Source organism: Notechis scutatus, chromosome 1 (genome assembly GCF_049901735.1).
Source record: "Notechis scutatus isolate UNSWTSFEM ecotype Mainland chromosome 1, rNotScu1.2, whole genome shotgun sequence".
NCBI classification, from domain to species: Eukaryota; Metazoa; Chordata; class Lepidosauria; order Squamata; family Elapidae; genus Notechis; species Notechis scutatus.
In genome coordinates this window covers 36,034,392-36,049,842 of record NC_142009.1, presented here as the reverse complement: position 1 = coordinate 36,049,842, position 15,451 = coordinate 36,034,392, and the positions used below count along the sequence as shown (strand labels likewise).

Sequence of the window (15,451 nt, the reverse complement as noted above, 5' to 3'; positions counted from 1 at the left end):
ATTCGCTTTCTTTGTCTTGTGTGTTTGCTCTCAAGCTCTTTTTCAAATTTGAAGTAACAGGAGGAAATCAGGAGAGCAAAAAAACTAGAGGGAAGGAATTTAACAATATTTCAATCCATTCTTGATTACTGCTATTACTGTTATTTTTATCATTTTAGTGAACTTATTATGATGCTGGTGCAGTTTCCTTTTAATTATTAACTGGAGTGTAAAATAAAGCTTTTTTAATATTTGTAAAAATATATGTTTTTTACAAATATGTTTATGTTTTGTTTTTAGTGAGGAAAAGACTGAACAGTTGTTGGATTGTAAGCAAGAATTTGAACAGAATGAAACTGAATTAAAGCGACTTCAACAAGAGGTTTGTGAATCATGGGTTAAACTGTTTTGTTGAAATGAAGTGTAACTTGCTTGTGTTTATCAGTTTTATTTATGATGCATGTTTCAAGCAGTGGTTCATAGTTAAGCAGATTTCAACTAAATAACGGCCATAGGATCTTAAACTTAAAATCATAACGGCCATAGGATCTTAAACTTAAAATACACTTATATTGATTGACCAGTGTATTTGTTATTTTCTGGTCTTTTTGTTTTAGAAATCTTTTGTGAACTGTATTTCAATTTACGTTCAAGAAAGGAGGCATCTGTTGAATGCAGCTTCCATCCCCTTTTATTTATATCTTGGGAAGAATTTAGAAAAGAGTGACCTGACATTGTTCTATGCACATTCTTTTTGTCTGTAAACAGATTGTTCTCCCACGAGCTGCTCAGAGCATCCAGTAGTGGGAAGTGCTTCAGTCTCTGCTTATTTAGGCTGGGCTTAATTAGCGGAATGCTCCTCCTCCTCCACGGGACTCCTCCCCAGTGTTCCCCAGTTTTGGCTCAGCCTCGTGAGAGATAGGCAGTGCTCGTTAATCCTTGGCTGAAACAGGAGAATTCTCTTTAAGGTTTGCAGATAGTCAATGTCCTCTCCTTCTAACAATTGTTGTTTGACTTACCGACGCTGCCTTTGCCATCTGGCCGTCGGGATCGCATTATCAGGAAGCACTCCTTGCGCTCCTAAGCACAGGGAAGCTTCAATTTTGTTCCACCACCCCCAATCGCTAGCCCTATCCTTGCCATTACGATCACCGAGCCGTTTTAACATTTAAACAGCGTGGCTTTTTCTCTCTTGCTCTCTCCCGAGTCGTGTCACAGTTTCCCCCCCCCCGAAGAACACCGTTTAGGGGTGGAGGTGTAATCGCCTGGTTATTTTCACCCCTCCCAGCCGGTTTACCCTAAGGGAAAGCTGTTGGAGCTTATCCTTTTCTCAGTAGGAGATTGCTGCTGGCGCGCGCGTCACAAATAACGTCCGGTCGCCATTTTTTTTTTTACTGTTAAAGGACCACGTGGCCACATTGAGTGCTAATTCAATAGACTGTATGAGGTAATCCTTATTTCAGGTTGAAGGTTTTTTTTTTACACAAAATACCCCGAGGTATCATTACAACCTCATTTCCAACCTATTCGAGGCCTTTGTTAATTCGTGTTGTTGGCTTAACCCTCACAGTTCTCCCTATCCAGCGGCACAACAGCGAGCATTTAGGCCAGCATTCGCCTGTACAGGGAAGCTGTTGAAGGCCTGTGAGTGATAATTTGGCCTGCTAGGCGTTCTCAATTTGGCTGATTGGGACATCCAAATATATTTGCATACCTATACACTCTGATAATATTAATAATACTAAGATAATCAAATTAATCATACCAATATAATAATACTAACAATTTCATAACAATAATAAATTATTATTGTTGACATACGACTCAATTTTGAAGCAGATATCCATATTTTTAAAAAAGGGGGGGATTTGATTTCAGGGCACCCTGTCCATTCTTGACAAGGTCCCTGGGCACGCCAACCGCCTACACAATATAGCATTAAATAACGAGCGTGCTGTTCCTTCCACAATCAAAATGGCAGGGGGTAGTGGTTCACACACCTCAACTTCAAGGGGCAAGTCCAAATTTCAACACAATCCTAAGCAAAAAAAAGGGACTTCTAAGGCATCAGAAAAGGATGCCAACAGGCGCCACAAGGCACTGGAAAAACAAATAGATAAGTGCACACGCGAGGCACACAGGACCTCTCAAGCTTCCTTACCCCACAATCCAGGGCCGTCCTCCACTTTCCTCCCTCCTACCCCTCTAGATCTCTCCCTCTCATCCAGGTGCAGCGTGGCTCCCCAGAGTCAACAGGCCCAGTTAGCTCAATCACCAACCATGCGAAGAATACCCGAAGCGATCTTCACACCAACGGCTGCCGGTCTTCGACAGGAACAATCTCTTCCAGACGATGTGCCAGAGCGAATGAAGACCTGGATGGAGATGGCTATCCGTCAGGGAATCGCAGCAGGCCTGTAACATGCGGTTCTGACCAGGGATCATCCTGCACCCGCTGAGTATGATTCTCAATCAGTTCGCTCATAGGCCAGGTCGGAGCAACACTATACCCAGGTACTGTTTCAAGGGGGTATGCTCCTACAGGAGCCGCAGGAGGAGGAGGCAGAAGAGGTGGAACACATTGAGCTGATGGACCAGAGTGAATCAGAATCAGTGCATGATACCGACCCGGCTGAGGATGAGGGCCTTGTTCCGGCCACAACTTTTCAAATCTCTATTGTTCAAGACCAAAAACACTGCGCGCCTGGACAAGCCGGCCCCTTCTATCATTCCAACTCTGTCAGACGAGGGACCAGAGGATCTCATCTTCACCCAACCTTTAATCGAGGCAGATGTGATTCCAGTCCCTCACATGTTTGCAGACCTGGTACAGAAACAGTGGGCTTCTGCAGCAGTATACATGGCCCCCACTGGTTACGACAGGAAATTCTTCAATTTGGCCCCAGATTTCTTAAAATTGTTGAATACTCCTGAGGTAGATGAACCCATTGTGCGATTAGCATCCTCGCCCTCCATTCCCAGTGAGGCGCTGGAGGCATTAAAGCCAGAGGACAAACGGGCCGAGCTAGCCCTACGCAGGGCCCATCAGTCTGATGCATGGGCCATCAGAGCTGCCACGGCCGCTTCCTTCTTTACCCGTTCTTCCCTTAGATGGCTCCGGCTATTACGGGAGCATGTCCCCAATTCTAACACTAGAGCACACCAAGACATTGCAAAGCTTATAGCAGCCGCCGAATTCTCAGCTGACGCAACCTTTCATGCAGTTAAGTTTTCAGCCAGAGCCATCACTTCACATGTCACAGCGCGACGCTTGCTATGGTTAAAGAATTGGCAAGCGGATATTAAACATAAATGCAAGCTCGCTTCATCTCCTCTAGCGGGAGACAGACTGTTTGGCCCTTCCCTCGATCTGCTACTCATCGAAACAAAAATAAAATTTTACCCTCTCTTTTTCAGAAGTCAGACCCTAGAAACCCTCAGTCCTTTCGGAGGGGATCCTTTCGGCCCTTTTATCAGGGACCGTTCTCAACCAGATACGAGAGACCCCCACCTTTCCGACCAGGGCAACAGCCAGAGAGGTCAGACTTTGGGGATAGGAACAGAAGGGGTGGCCAACCCAAGAAATCCTTCCAAGGAGCAGGAAATAGATTTTTCCGGCGTCCAAGATAACCCCATGGACCCGGCTCCTATCGGCGACAGCCTTAAATTATTCGCGGACCAATGGGACTCCTCAGCGTCTGTTTCCTGGGTCAGAGACACGATCAGATTCGGCCTCGTGTTGGAGTTTCAATCTGCTCCCCCAGACTTCTTTATGTCATGCCCTCTTTCCAGAGATCTGGTTAAATGAAATCTTATAGAAACAGCTATTCATCACCTACTGGACATACAAGCCATCCAACCAGTAGCTACCGACCAACGAGGGCAAGGTTTCTATTCTCATCTTTTCGTTGTTCCCAAAAGTTCAGGGGGATGGAGAGCAATCTTGGATTTGAAACGCCTTAATCAATTTTTAGTATATCGCAAATTTAAAATGCACACCCTGCAATCTATCTTACTTGGTATCAGAAAAGGTGACGTCCTTACATTCATAGATCTGACGGAGGCGTACTTACATATTCCAATTTGGCCTTCCCACTATAAATTTTTACGATTCTGTTATAATAATCTCCATTTTGAATATGTGGCTCTTCCTTTCAAACTAGCTTCTGCCCCCAGGTCCTTCACAAAGGTTCTCGCAGCCCTCGCTCATCTCCAGGGTGTCCCCATACGACTGCAGTGTTACCTCGATGATATCTTAATTTTGTCATCTTCTGTTCATCAATCAGTCACAGATACTCAGACTACATTACAATCCCTACAACTACACGGGTTCTCAAATCAATTGGGAAAAGAGTCATTTAATACCTTCGACTCGATTACTCCATCTGGGGGCAGTCATAGATACAGTGGAAGGCAAAGTTTTCCTGTCACCAGATAGACAAAACAGCATTCATCAATTAGTTAAGGAGATCAGGTTCATAGGAGGGTGTCCCTAGCTGATCTATCAAAATTGTTAGGCAAGATGATCTCGTGTATATCTATTATTCCTTGGGCCTGGCTCCACACTAGATCACTCCAGTGGTTCCTGCTCCCGTACCAGCGATCCAGCCGAAGCAACTACAAATAAAAGGTCAAAGTTCCATCACAGGTCCTCATATCTCTCTTCTGGTGGACCAGACCAGCCATAAACAAAGGTTGCCTATTGAAACAGCCCCACAGACTTACCATCACCACCAATGCCAGCCTGATTGGATGGGGAGCTCACTTTCAATCGCTCACAGCCCAAGGCTGCTGGTCTTCCATAGAACGGTCGTGCAGCATAAACTGGCTGGAGCTTCGAGCAGTACACCTGGCTCTCCGCAGCTTCCTTTCACAGGTATGCAACCAACACATTAATATTGACCGACAATGTAACCGCGAAAGCTCACATAAACAGGGGGGAACTCAGTCGAAACACCTCATGCGAGAAGCAGAGCGTTTGTGTCATTGGGCAGAGAGCAACCTGATTTCCATCAGAGCAGAACACATTTCAGGACTGTTGAATACACAGGCAGATTGGCTAAGCAGGGCCACGATAGTGGCTCCTCCATCCGACCCTCTTTTAAGAGGCGGTCAGCACATTTCGGCAGCCAGTGGTAGACCTGTTCACTTCCCCGCTCAACGCTCAGCTCCCGAGATTTCTTTCCAGATACCCCTCGCAAGGAGCGGAGAATTTCAATGTGCTCCATTGCCGTTGGCCCCTGGGGCTTCTGTGTGCATTCCCGCCACTTCCACTGATCCCCAAGGTCATCCAGAAGCTGCTCGATGAGAGGGCGGAGCTGCTTCTGGTAGCTCCCTACTGGCCCAGACGGTCGTGGTTTGCAGACCTCTGCAATCTATCTGTATCACCACCATGGATAATTCCGCCAGACAGGGTCTTGTTAGCCCAAGGACCCCTTCAACATCCGGACCGTCAATGGTTGCACCTGACCGTCTGGAGGTTGAGCGGAGTCGTCTGAAGAGCGAAAAGTTTTCCAACAGAGTTATTGCCATAATCCAAGCTGCCAGACACCCCTCAACAACTCGCATCTACAATGCCACGTGGTCCAGTTTCTGCAAATGGTGTACCAAGTCTCAAATTGATCCCATTTCTCCATCTGTGGCTCAGATCCTAGAGTTCTTACAAGAGGGGCTTGACGGGATTATCAGCTAATACGTTGAAAAGACAAGTGGCGGCCTTGGTGTCAGTCGTCACTTATGAAGGCCTCCTATCTCTTTCCCATAATCCACGCATACAGTGTTTCTTTCGAGGAGCCACAAACTTACGTCCACCAACGGTTCACCATTATTCCACTTAGGACCTTAACAAGGTCCTTCTTGCACTCACTAAGTGACCTTTCGAGCCTTTGCAATCGTCAAGTCTCCAATTTCTGACGTATAAAGTAGATTTTCTTGTAGCGATCACTTCCGCTCATCGTATTTCAGAACTGGCAGCCTTGTCGATCAGACAAGATCTTTGCGTCTTCCATTCCGAAAGGGTCGTCCTTCATCCCGATCCTACGTTCATACCCAAAGTTAATTCAGCCTTTCACAGGGCACAAGAACTGATACTTCCTAATTTTTGTCCCAGGCCATCCCAAGGGCTAGAATGACAATGGCATTGGCTGGACGTGAGGCGAGTGTTACGAATATCTATTCACTGCACAGCCTCTTTTAGAAAAACGGAGGCTTTATTTGTGTCTTTTCAGCCCAACAATCAGGGATGCAAGGTCTCATCCTCCACAATAGGCCGTTGGCTATGGGCCGCAATAGCGAAAACGTATCAGATTCAAGCACTTCAGGTTCCCAGGGGCATAACAGCTCATTCAACAAGGAGCGCCGCAACATCGGCAGCATGGGCCACGCAGGCACCAATCACTGACATCTGTCATGCAACCTGGTCCTCTCCATCACCTTTGATTAGGCATTATAAAATAGATGTGTTTGCATCAGCCAAGGCCTCCTTTGGCAGAAGGGTTCTGCAACGGGTCCACAGGGACCAGGAGGGGATCCCAAGACAGACGGAGTCCCTTCTGTAGGACAGACCAAGCCTTGGTATGTCCCACTACTGGATGTTCTGAGCAGCTTGTGGGAGAAAGGGCGTTGGTACTTACCTGACACGCCCGTTCTCTTTGAGTTGCAAAGAGCATCCAGCCCCACCCTCTTCCATCTGGTGGGATCCTGTTTCGGCCAATGAATTTTTACAGTATTAAGGGTGAGGGTGTTTGTTTCTCTCGTCTTCGCCAAAACTGGGGAACTCTGGGGAGGAGTCCCATGGAGGAGGAGGAGCGTTCCGCAAATTAAGCCCAGCCCAAACAAGCAGAGACTGAAGCACCTCCCACTACTGGATGCTCTTCACAGCTCAAACAGAATGGGCGTGTCAGGTAAGTACCAACGCCCTTTTTCTATGTTATATTTTTCCTCATTATCAGAACTAAAATAATATTTTAAGAGTAAATATATTCAAATTCTAAAAGAAAACATTCCAATTTATTAAATATTTGAACTGCCCAATTCAAAAAGCAGATAATATAACTAAATGAATAATACCTTAAGGAAAAAATAATTTTCAACATTATATAAGTTGTTTATATTTAATAACTACCAATCTTTTTTCATCATAAGTATGAATTTTTATTTATTTGTTTGTCATATTTAAGAACTACCCATCTCCCTTACAGAGACTGTGGGAATTAGGGTTCCTGGTTATAGAGTTTCTATGAAATTTATTCTATAAAATAAAATCAATGCTCAACATATCAATATTAATGATCTTGAAAAGATGGTTACAAAAATGAATGCAATGATGGTGTTGTTAGAAAGAAAAATTCTTATACAAATCCACATATAAATTGTGCTACTTATTGATTTTGTATTCTGAATAAATGCTAATGTTTACTAGTTTCCCTTTTCCATGCACACTAATGTCTGTGTGATTTCATGTTAAAAGAGATAATATTATTCTTGCCTTCTCTTTTGCCTTCTGCCTTCTTACCTTTTTCATAAACACTAAATATATATTTCAATTGATTTGCTAGAATATGAGTTTACTTTCGGATGCCCGATCTGCCAGAGTGTATCGGGATGAACTTGATGTTCTCAGAGAGAAGGCAATTCGGGTTGACAAGCTTGAAAGTGAACTCAGCCGATATAAAGAAAGACTACATGATATTGAATTCTACAAGGCTAGAATAGAGGTAATTAGAAATGTTTTTGTTAAATGTATGTTTATTTTTTTACTGATTATGTTTCTTACATGAATCAAAGTATTATTTGATTAAATTCTGTGTTTGTGTTGATCTTGTTTTATGTTACAGTCTAAAAATATGCATCCTCCTATTAGTAAAGAAAGGAGGAAGGGGAAAAAGAAAAAATGTAAAAAAGAAGAAAAGCAGAAAAAATGTAGGAAAAAATAGCTTCTCCCGTCATTAAGACAAGTACAAGCATTTTCAATAACTGAACACCTTCTCTAATATTTCAATCAAAGGTCTAATTTTATATTTGTTCTTTTATCTATGAGCAGATAGAGCCTTCATTCAATTTTAATCAGAAAAAGTCAGTTTTAACAATGGACTATCAGAAATAATAATGCATATATTTTAACTTTAAAAAAATGAAACAATTTCATATTTCCTTCCTGACAGTACCTTGTCATTTTCTCAAAAAGTATGAAGCAAAAAATTATTCTTGCCATATTTTATTTGTTTATGTCTATAAAACAAATCTTTTAAAACTTCATTATTTAATCAAGAAAAACTCCAGTAGGAGCTACCAGATGAAGCTTATTAAAAATTTTAATCCTTAAATTCTTCAAATGATATCCCACAAATTAATTCATTTCTTTTTTATCTGCTCTCAATATTAATACTATAGCTTATTACTTTCTTTAAAAAAGGAAGAAAAACTTTTCTTCCCATGTCTTATCTATAAACAAATGTTCAAAGCATCATCATGCTAATCAAGAAAAACCTATTAATATCAGAAAAAAAGAATAATGTATATTTTACCTTGATCAAATAAGCTAACATAAGCTAATACATAAGATTTTGAAGTTTATACCTTTTAGATACTATCCTAAAACCTGATTTCTTTCTCTTTTTTTCCCTCAGGAATTCATTCATAAATATAATGTATCTCTTTGTAAATCCAAAGAAATTTGTCCAAGTCACTTTTTTGTGTCATCGTCATGGGCATGTGATAAACATTCAGGCACATGGCAACTGAATCATTTGTGATGGTTGCATTGTCCTTGGGTCATTCGATCCCCTATTGCAATCTTCTTACTAGCAATGGGGAAGCCAGATTCACTTAAGAACTCAGTTAGTAACTTAAACAAGTGCGGTGATTCACTTAACAAACTGTGGCTAGAAAAGTCATAAAATGGGACAAAGTTAGTTTAACAAATATCTCATGTAGAACAGTAATTTTGGGTTCAATTGTGGTCGTAAGTTGAAGACTATCCATATTATTCTTGGGTCCGGTTAATTTTAAATCCATAACCAAAACAGTTGTATCCTGTTCTATCTCTTTTAAGCTTATTTTTATTATATAAAACAATCTAAAGAGAAAGTTCTGGGTACATTGTTGTCATATATTCTTGAATTCTTCCAGAGTTAAAATACTTTTCTCCTTTCTGTATTAATGACTCTTCTCCTTTTTTATAATCCTTAGCTATTTCTGGTGACATCTATTAACCAGCCTTCAAGGTCTTATCATGCTTTTGTCTCAGCACATTTTCCCAGGAAGAGATTTCTTGCATTTAAACTAAAAATCTTCATATATTTTAATAATACTTTAAACAAACTACAGGATGCAGTCTTATAAATAGTTTAAAATCGTATTTCCAGGTCCCTTAATCTCTTTAAAAGCATTCCAAAATTGACATTCTAATCACCCTTTTGCTGCTTATTCCAAATAAAAAAGCTTTTCTTTAAGTTTTAAATTTACATAAAACATCTTTCTCTGCAGAATGAAGAAAAATCACTGGTGTAATGAAACTTGTCGTTATGAAGAGTCTTAATATTCAAAAATAATTTATGTACAAGCCATTTCCAGTAAAGGTGATTAAGACAGGAAGTCGGCAAAACTAGCATCCTTTTGCAGACTCCAAACCACTGCTTGGACAAAGTTGACTCGCTTGGCTTTCAGAGCTCTAAAACCTGCTGGAGACCATAGTTTTATAGTCTTATCACAAGGAGCACCTATAAGGAGCATTTGGGGCAATCCCAAATTCTCCCCTTGATCTGGAGAGTTCCAGAAGTCAATTCATTCACTTGCTCCACTTTCTGCCACAGTCATCAACTCTGCTAAAAGTGTTGTGGTTTTCAGTCCATTACTTCCCCAGAGGTCAACTATAAATCAGATTTCAAAAGCTAATGTTAATATTCATGCATTTATAGCAGGGAACATTTTGTACCTTTGTTCTATAGTTATTATCAATTACTTTCTACATTTTCTTATTCATTTATTTACTTGTGGGAACTTTTCAATTTTTAAATATGGTTCTCTAAAATCCAAAAGGTATTGGATTAGTTTTGCCTCCAGATTTAGAATTATGTGCTTAGTATTTTATTCTGTCACATGTATTTTTCTTAAATAGTTACATTAATTTATGTAAAATATAACACCATTTTGTTTGGTGTGTGCTGTTTTAATTTTTTTTAAACTACTTTGTTTCTTATTTTATTGTCAGTTTCTCACATATTTCTCACTTATTACTGTAGGAGCTAAAAGAAGATAATCAAGTATTACTGGAAACAAAGACAATGTTGGAAGATCAGTTAGAAGGAACCCGAGCCCGTTCTGATAAATTGCATGAATTGGAAAAGGAGAATCTGCAATTAAAAGCTAAACTCCACGATATGGAGATGGTGAGCATACAGGATGGGATAGAAAAAGTCATTTTTTAAGAACAAAATTACAGCTTGTCTTCAATTGCCAATGGTATTTGGGACTGGGAACTCCATCACTAAGCAATGGGATCATAACACATGCCATCGTTTACTGCACCAACTTATGATAGCAGTTCCCACAGTTTGGGTTGTTATTGTTAGCCAATCTTGTGCAATTGCAGTGCTCCGTGGTCCTGTGACTTCCTGCTGGCTTCCCCATTGACTTTGCTTGTTGGAAGCCAGAAGTAAAAGTTGCAAATAGTGATCACAAGATTGTGGTATGCTGTGAATTTGTAATTGTGACCTAGTTGTCAACCACCTGAATGGCAATCACATGACTGCAGGAATGCTGCAACAGTCACAATTAAAAGATTTGTTGTAGGTTGGCTTTGTTCAGGCTGGGTAGTCTTCAGCCTTGTTGCTCTACAGATCGAGTTGAATTCTGAGGACATGCCCCTCTGACCCCTGGTAACAGTCCCCAGTTCTCGGTCTCAACTCATTCAGACCACCCTAAAAGGGCTCTGAATTATTTGAGTTTGTTGAAGAATTATTTTACTCCCTGGATTCTCTTTGTCGTTTAGATTTGCAGAAAGGTTTGACAGCTGCCCAGCTTTGTTGGCTCAGCCACCTTTTGTTTTTCGCACCCTTTTTATTTTCGCGCTTTTTAATTTTCCTTTTTAAAACTTCCCTGGAATTTCTCTTCTTCCCCCAAGAGCCTTTATGTGCTACCCCGTCTCCAGGAACTTGGCAATGAGAGGGCCCTCATGGAATCAGCAATCCAGCATTTGCTGGATATCCATGCCATCCAACCGGTTCCAGGGCACCAGAGGGGACCGGGGTTTTATTCAATTTTGTTTGTCATCCCAAAGGCCTCGGGGGGTGGGGGTGGCGAGCAATTCTCAACCTAAAGGAGCTCAACAGGCATCTGATATACAGAAGATTCAAGATGCACTCCCTCCATTCAATTTTCGTGGGAATTCGGGAGGGAGACTTTTTGACTTTAGTAGACCTGATGGAGGCTTACCTCCATGTGCCCATCTATCCAGACCATCGCCAATTTCTGAGGTTTTGTTATTGACCTTCTGACAAGCAAAATTAATGGGGAAACCAGATTTACTTAACAACCATGTTACTAAATTAACAACTGCAGTGATTCACTTAACAACTTTGGAAAGAAAGGTCGTAAAATGGGGCAAAACACATTTAACAAATGTCTCACTGAACAACAGAAATGTTGGGCTCCATTGTGGTCTTAAGTTGAAAACTATATAAGCTTTGTATGTATGTATTTGATTTAATTACAGTATGTTGTTTTTGTGCTGCTGATAACTTAATGTAGTTTCATTAATAAAGTAGAAGAGAGGAGGTTTTAAAGAAAATTTATATGAAACTATGTTTAAGGAACGTGATATGGATCGGAAAAAAATTGAGGAACTTATGGAAGAAAATATGTCACTAGAAATGGCTCAGAAGCAAAGTATGGATGAATCACTACATTTGGGCTGGGAACTTGAACAGATAAACAGATCATCAGAAATTTGTGAAGGTAGATAAAGTTATACTTATTTGTTGTCCAGATAGTATATGTGCAGTTTAACATTCAGATTCTTTAAAGACTGGTTCAAATATTTGTCAGTTTTCTTTCAGGGGACCCAAATGCATAGCTATCCAGACTGGTTCATTCCAAGGAATACTTGCTACTTGCTAGTTTTAGTTGTTATTAGCATTTTTTATTTTATTTTTTATTTTCAATTTTTATATCTGTCTCTATCTTGAGCAAATACCTCTAAACAATATTTTTTCAAATGTGGAATTCATCCAAGAAGGTAGATGTAGCCAATCTCACAGCAAATTAAATGAAGCATCCAATTGTACATTATTGATCTTGTTTACGTTGTAAAGTTATTTTTGAAAATAATGCATTATCAAAAAATGAGAAATGTCTCAGATTGGCTCTAATTTTTACTGTATATATTTTGACCTCCATGTTGTCATGTTTTAAGAGTAGAATAATTCATATATTTTACTACACAAATAATCTTAGATTTAAGCAAAATTCTGTGAATTCTTGATTTTGTATAAACTTGCAGCTTCAGACTTCAGACTATCAGTAGATTGTCTCATATTAATATTTATGATTCAGGATAATCTTCATAATTATATTTTTATTAATAAAAAGTTGTGATGCTTGGTCCATACTAATGAGATTTAATTTCAGGTTGGGAAAATGTTTATTAAAGTAATTATTTAGGTTTAGTATTTATATTTGTTTTTCAAAAAAGAAAACAGTAGCTGAAGTTCTGTTCTTTTCTTTATACAGTTGTGTCCTTTTCTAATTATATATTAGAAATAGTTTAGATAACAGAAGGGCAATTTATCCTTTTTACCTTCCATTTTAACAGTGCCACAGAAGTCACTTGGTCATGAAGTGAATGAACTAACATCTAGTAGATTATTAAAACTAGAAATGGAAAACCAAACTTTATTAAAAACAGTAGAAGAATTACAAAATGCAATGGGTTCCGTAGAAGGCAATAACTCGAAACTAATGAAAATGGAAAGAGAAAATCAAAGGCTAAGTAAAAAGGTAGCAGCTATTTTATGATTCTGTGAGAAAGATGTTATATACAAATGATATTTTATAAATTTAGCTTTTATCAATGTATCAAAAGAACAGTGCTGCTACTATAAACTTAACTGCATCTACCCTTTTCTGTTTATTTCATTGTGCATAACAATATTCTAGTCAGGAGAAATCTGGTCAATTTTATTAGATGTTTTAGTGGAATAATATTTCATTTTAGGGTGGGGGGTTAGTATAGATTTTTTTGTAAGCAAATGGCATTCATTAGGACTTTCTGTTAATATGTAATTTTGGAGAGGAAATAGAGAAGGAAGAGAACGCATGGGGTGGGCAGGTGAATGAATGAAAGTGAAGGTAAATAACAGAATCTGTGAATATTTGTTGTGATAGACATTTATAAGGACTGAATACTAAAAAGGCCGCAAGGTGAATGAGAGAGAAATTAAAAGTGAGATATTGATAAATAAAGCCCCAGTCGTCAATTTTAATCCTTGTGGGCACTGTAGCTCTGGTCCTGTTGTCCTAATCTCTCTCTTTAAAGTTCTCTTTTTAATGTAATTTAATTTAATTTAATCTTTTTTCTACATCTAAGGGAAAAAAGTATAATTTTGAAGCAGAAAAACAAATATAAGCATATTTGCTTTTTTCCTATATCAAATTTTAATGTGATAATAAAAATACAAAATATTTTATGTAAAGCAATCCTTTATGTGTTTATGTTTTTTTAAGCAGTATATATTGAAACATTTGGTACTTTCTGTTGGAGGACTCCTTGAAGAAGAAATAACCTATGGCACAAAATCTTAGATGCAGTTTTTCTTTTATTAAAATTTCATTTCTGATAGGCTTTTGATATAGGAAAATGTTATTTAATCTGTTCCTTCAAAAAGCATATACACCTGCATTTTATTAAATCAAAATTTAAATTTGATGAATATCCCTACAGCTGGAAGGACTTAAGAATGAATTTACTGAAGAGAAACAGAGTCATCAGAGTAGTCAGAATCTTTGCAAAGATCTTATGAAAGAGAAAGCACAGCTTGAAAAAACGATCGAAACTTTGAGAGAAAATTCAGAAAGACAGGTAATATACATAGATACTTGTTTTATTGTGGTTTCTGCATTTAAATAATAAGGATTATATTCACTGGTGTTTTGATTAAATGTTCTTAATCTAAAAAAAACTGCCATAAGTAGAAGAGAATGATTTTTGTACAGCTTCTTTTCTGTATAATATCAGCAATCAACACCATTCTGTATTTTCAGAATTTAAGAACAAAAACAAATATTATCCTCCAAGCCTCACAATATTGCAAAATTTTCTAAGATTATGGCAAACTCAATTCTGAAATGTCATGAATGATTAGAATTCTTGAGATTTCTTTCATATTAAAAAAAATCCTTAAAATAATTTGAGAGAGCTTCGGATTATAAATACCACTAGCTGTTGCACTTCAATCCTGTATACTATAATTGTCAAGAAATCAGCAGATATTCCATTGGTCTTAGATTTCCATAAGCAATATTAATTATATATTTTAGAATATTATATAAAATAATTGAATATTGATCTAGTTTTCCTACTAGAAAACTAGAAATTCATATGGTTTTTATATGAATAGTTCTCATTTCTTTTTATTATTTATATGTCTTTGTGTTAAAATCCCAAATGTCAGTTTCCTGAGAACTAGCCTTTTCCATACAATATACAGGAATGCAGGAGACAGAAACCATATGAATTAATGATTAGCCTTTCAGTGAGCCAGCAACCCTTCTCGTTGATATCAGATTAACTAGAATACATGTATATTCTTTGAAGAAACAAATGTTTAAATTTGTTCTAAAGTGGGAGGCAATCTGTCCAGAAAATTTGCTCACTATCCCTAAAGTGTGTAACTGTTGGGTTTTCCTTCAAAGAGAATAGTTCAAGCCTTTTTTCTTGACTAATTCAAGAAATAATCATTTGCTCACTATCCCTAAAGTGTGTAACTGTTGGGTTTTCCTTCAAAGAGAATAGTTCAAGCCTTTTTTCTTGACTAATTCAAGAAATAATTTGAGTTGATGACATAATTAACTGTATTTGCCTAATGTTTCTATTCAGATACATTCTTTTTTTTCTTTTCTGCTAAAGTGTAAAGAGTTAAAGAGTAAACCAAACTCAATCTTTGATCAAAAAAGTCCTCCTTCCATTGTTTTAGCTCTCTGATATTCATTCTTTATGAAAGGGAAACTTTCCTGTTGATTACACTGAAAAATGCTAAAGGAACAACTCCACTAGTTTCTTGAAATGCTTGCCCTCTACAGATTTGAAAATGAGATGTTTGGATTGAAGTAGGTATAGGGCGATAAAATAATATATCAGCAGGTCAAAACTTAGTCTTATAATTTAGACTGTAAAATGCATCTTTTCAAATCTTAACTCTTAGAACTCTTATATTATCTAAATACAAAATACCCATAGCTGATTTAAACTTGTATT

The 15,451-nt window shown here is 38.4% G+C and overlaps 1 protein-coding gene across 4 annotated transcripts in view; it reads left to right on the top strand.

Annotated features, from left to right (window-relative positions):
• CCDC88A (coiled-coil and HOOK domain protein 88A) overlaps window positions 1-15,451 on the top strand; it is a 99,120-nt gene that overhangs the window by 32,437 nt on the left and 51,232 nt on the right. For all 4 annotated transcript variants that reach the window (XM_087961052.1, XM_087961042.1, XM_087961036.1 and 1 more), the window contains exons 9-14: window positions 280-361; window positions 7,536-7,694; window positions 10,221-10,367; window positions 11,790-11,934; window positions 12,791-12,975; window positions 13,919-14,056. In XM_087961052.1, coding sequence (XP_087817178.1) covers window positions 280-361; window positions 7,536-7,694; window positions 10,221-10,367; window positions 11,790-11,934; window positions 12,791-12,975; window positions 13,919-14,056 — 856 coding nt within the window. The remainder of the gene's footprint in view (window positions 1-279; window positions 362-7,535; window positions 7,695-10,220; window positions 10,368-11,789; window positions 11,935-12,790; window positions 12,976-13,918; window positions 14,057-15,451) is intronic.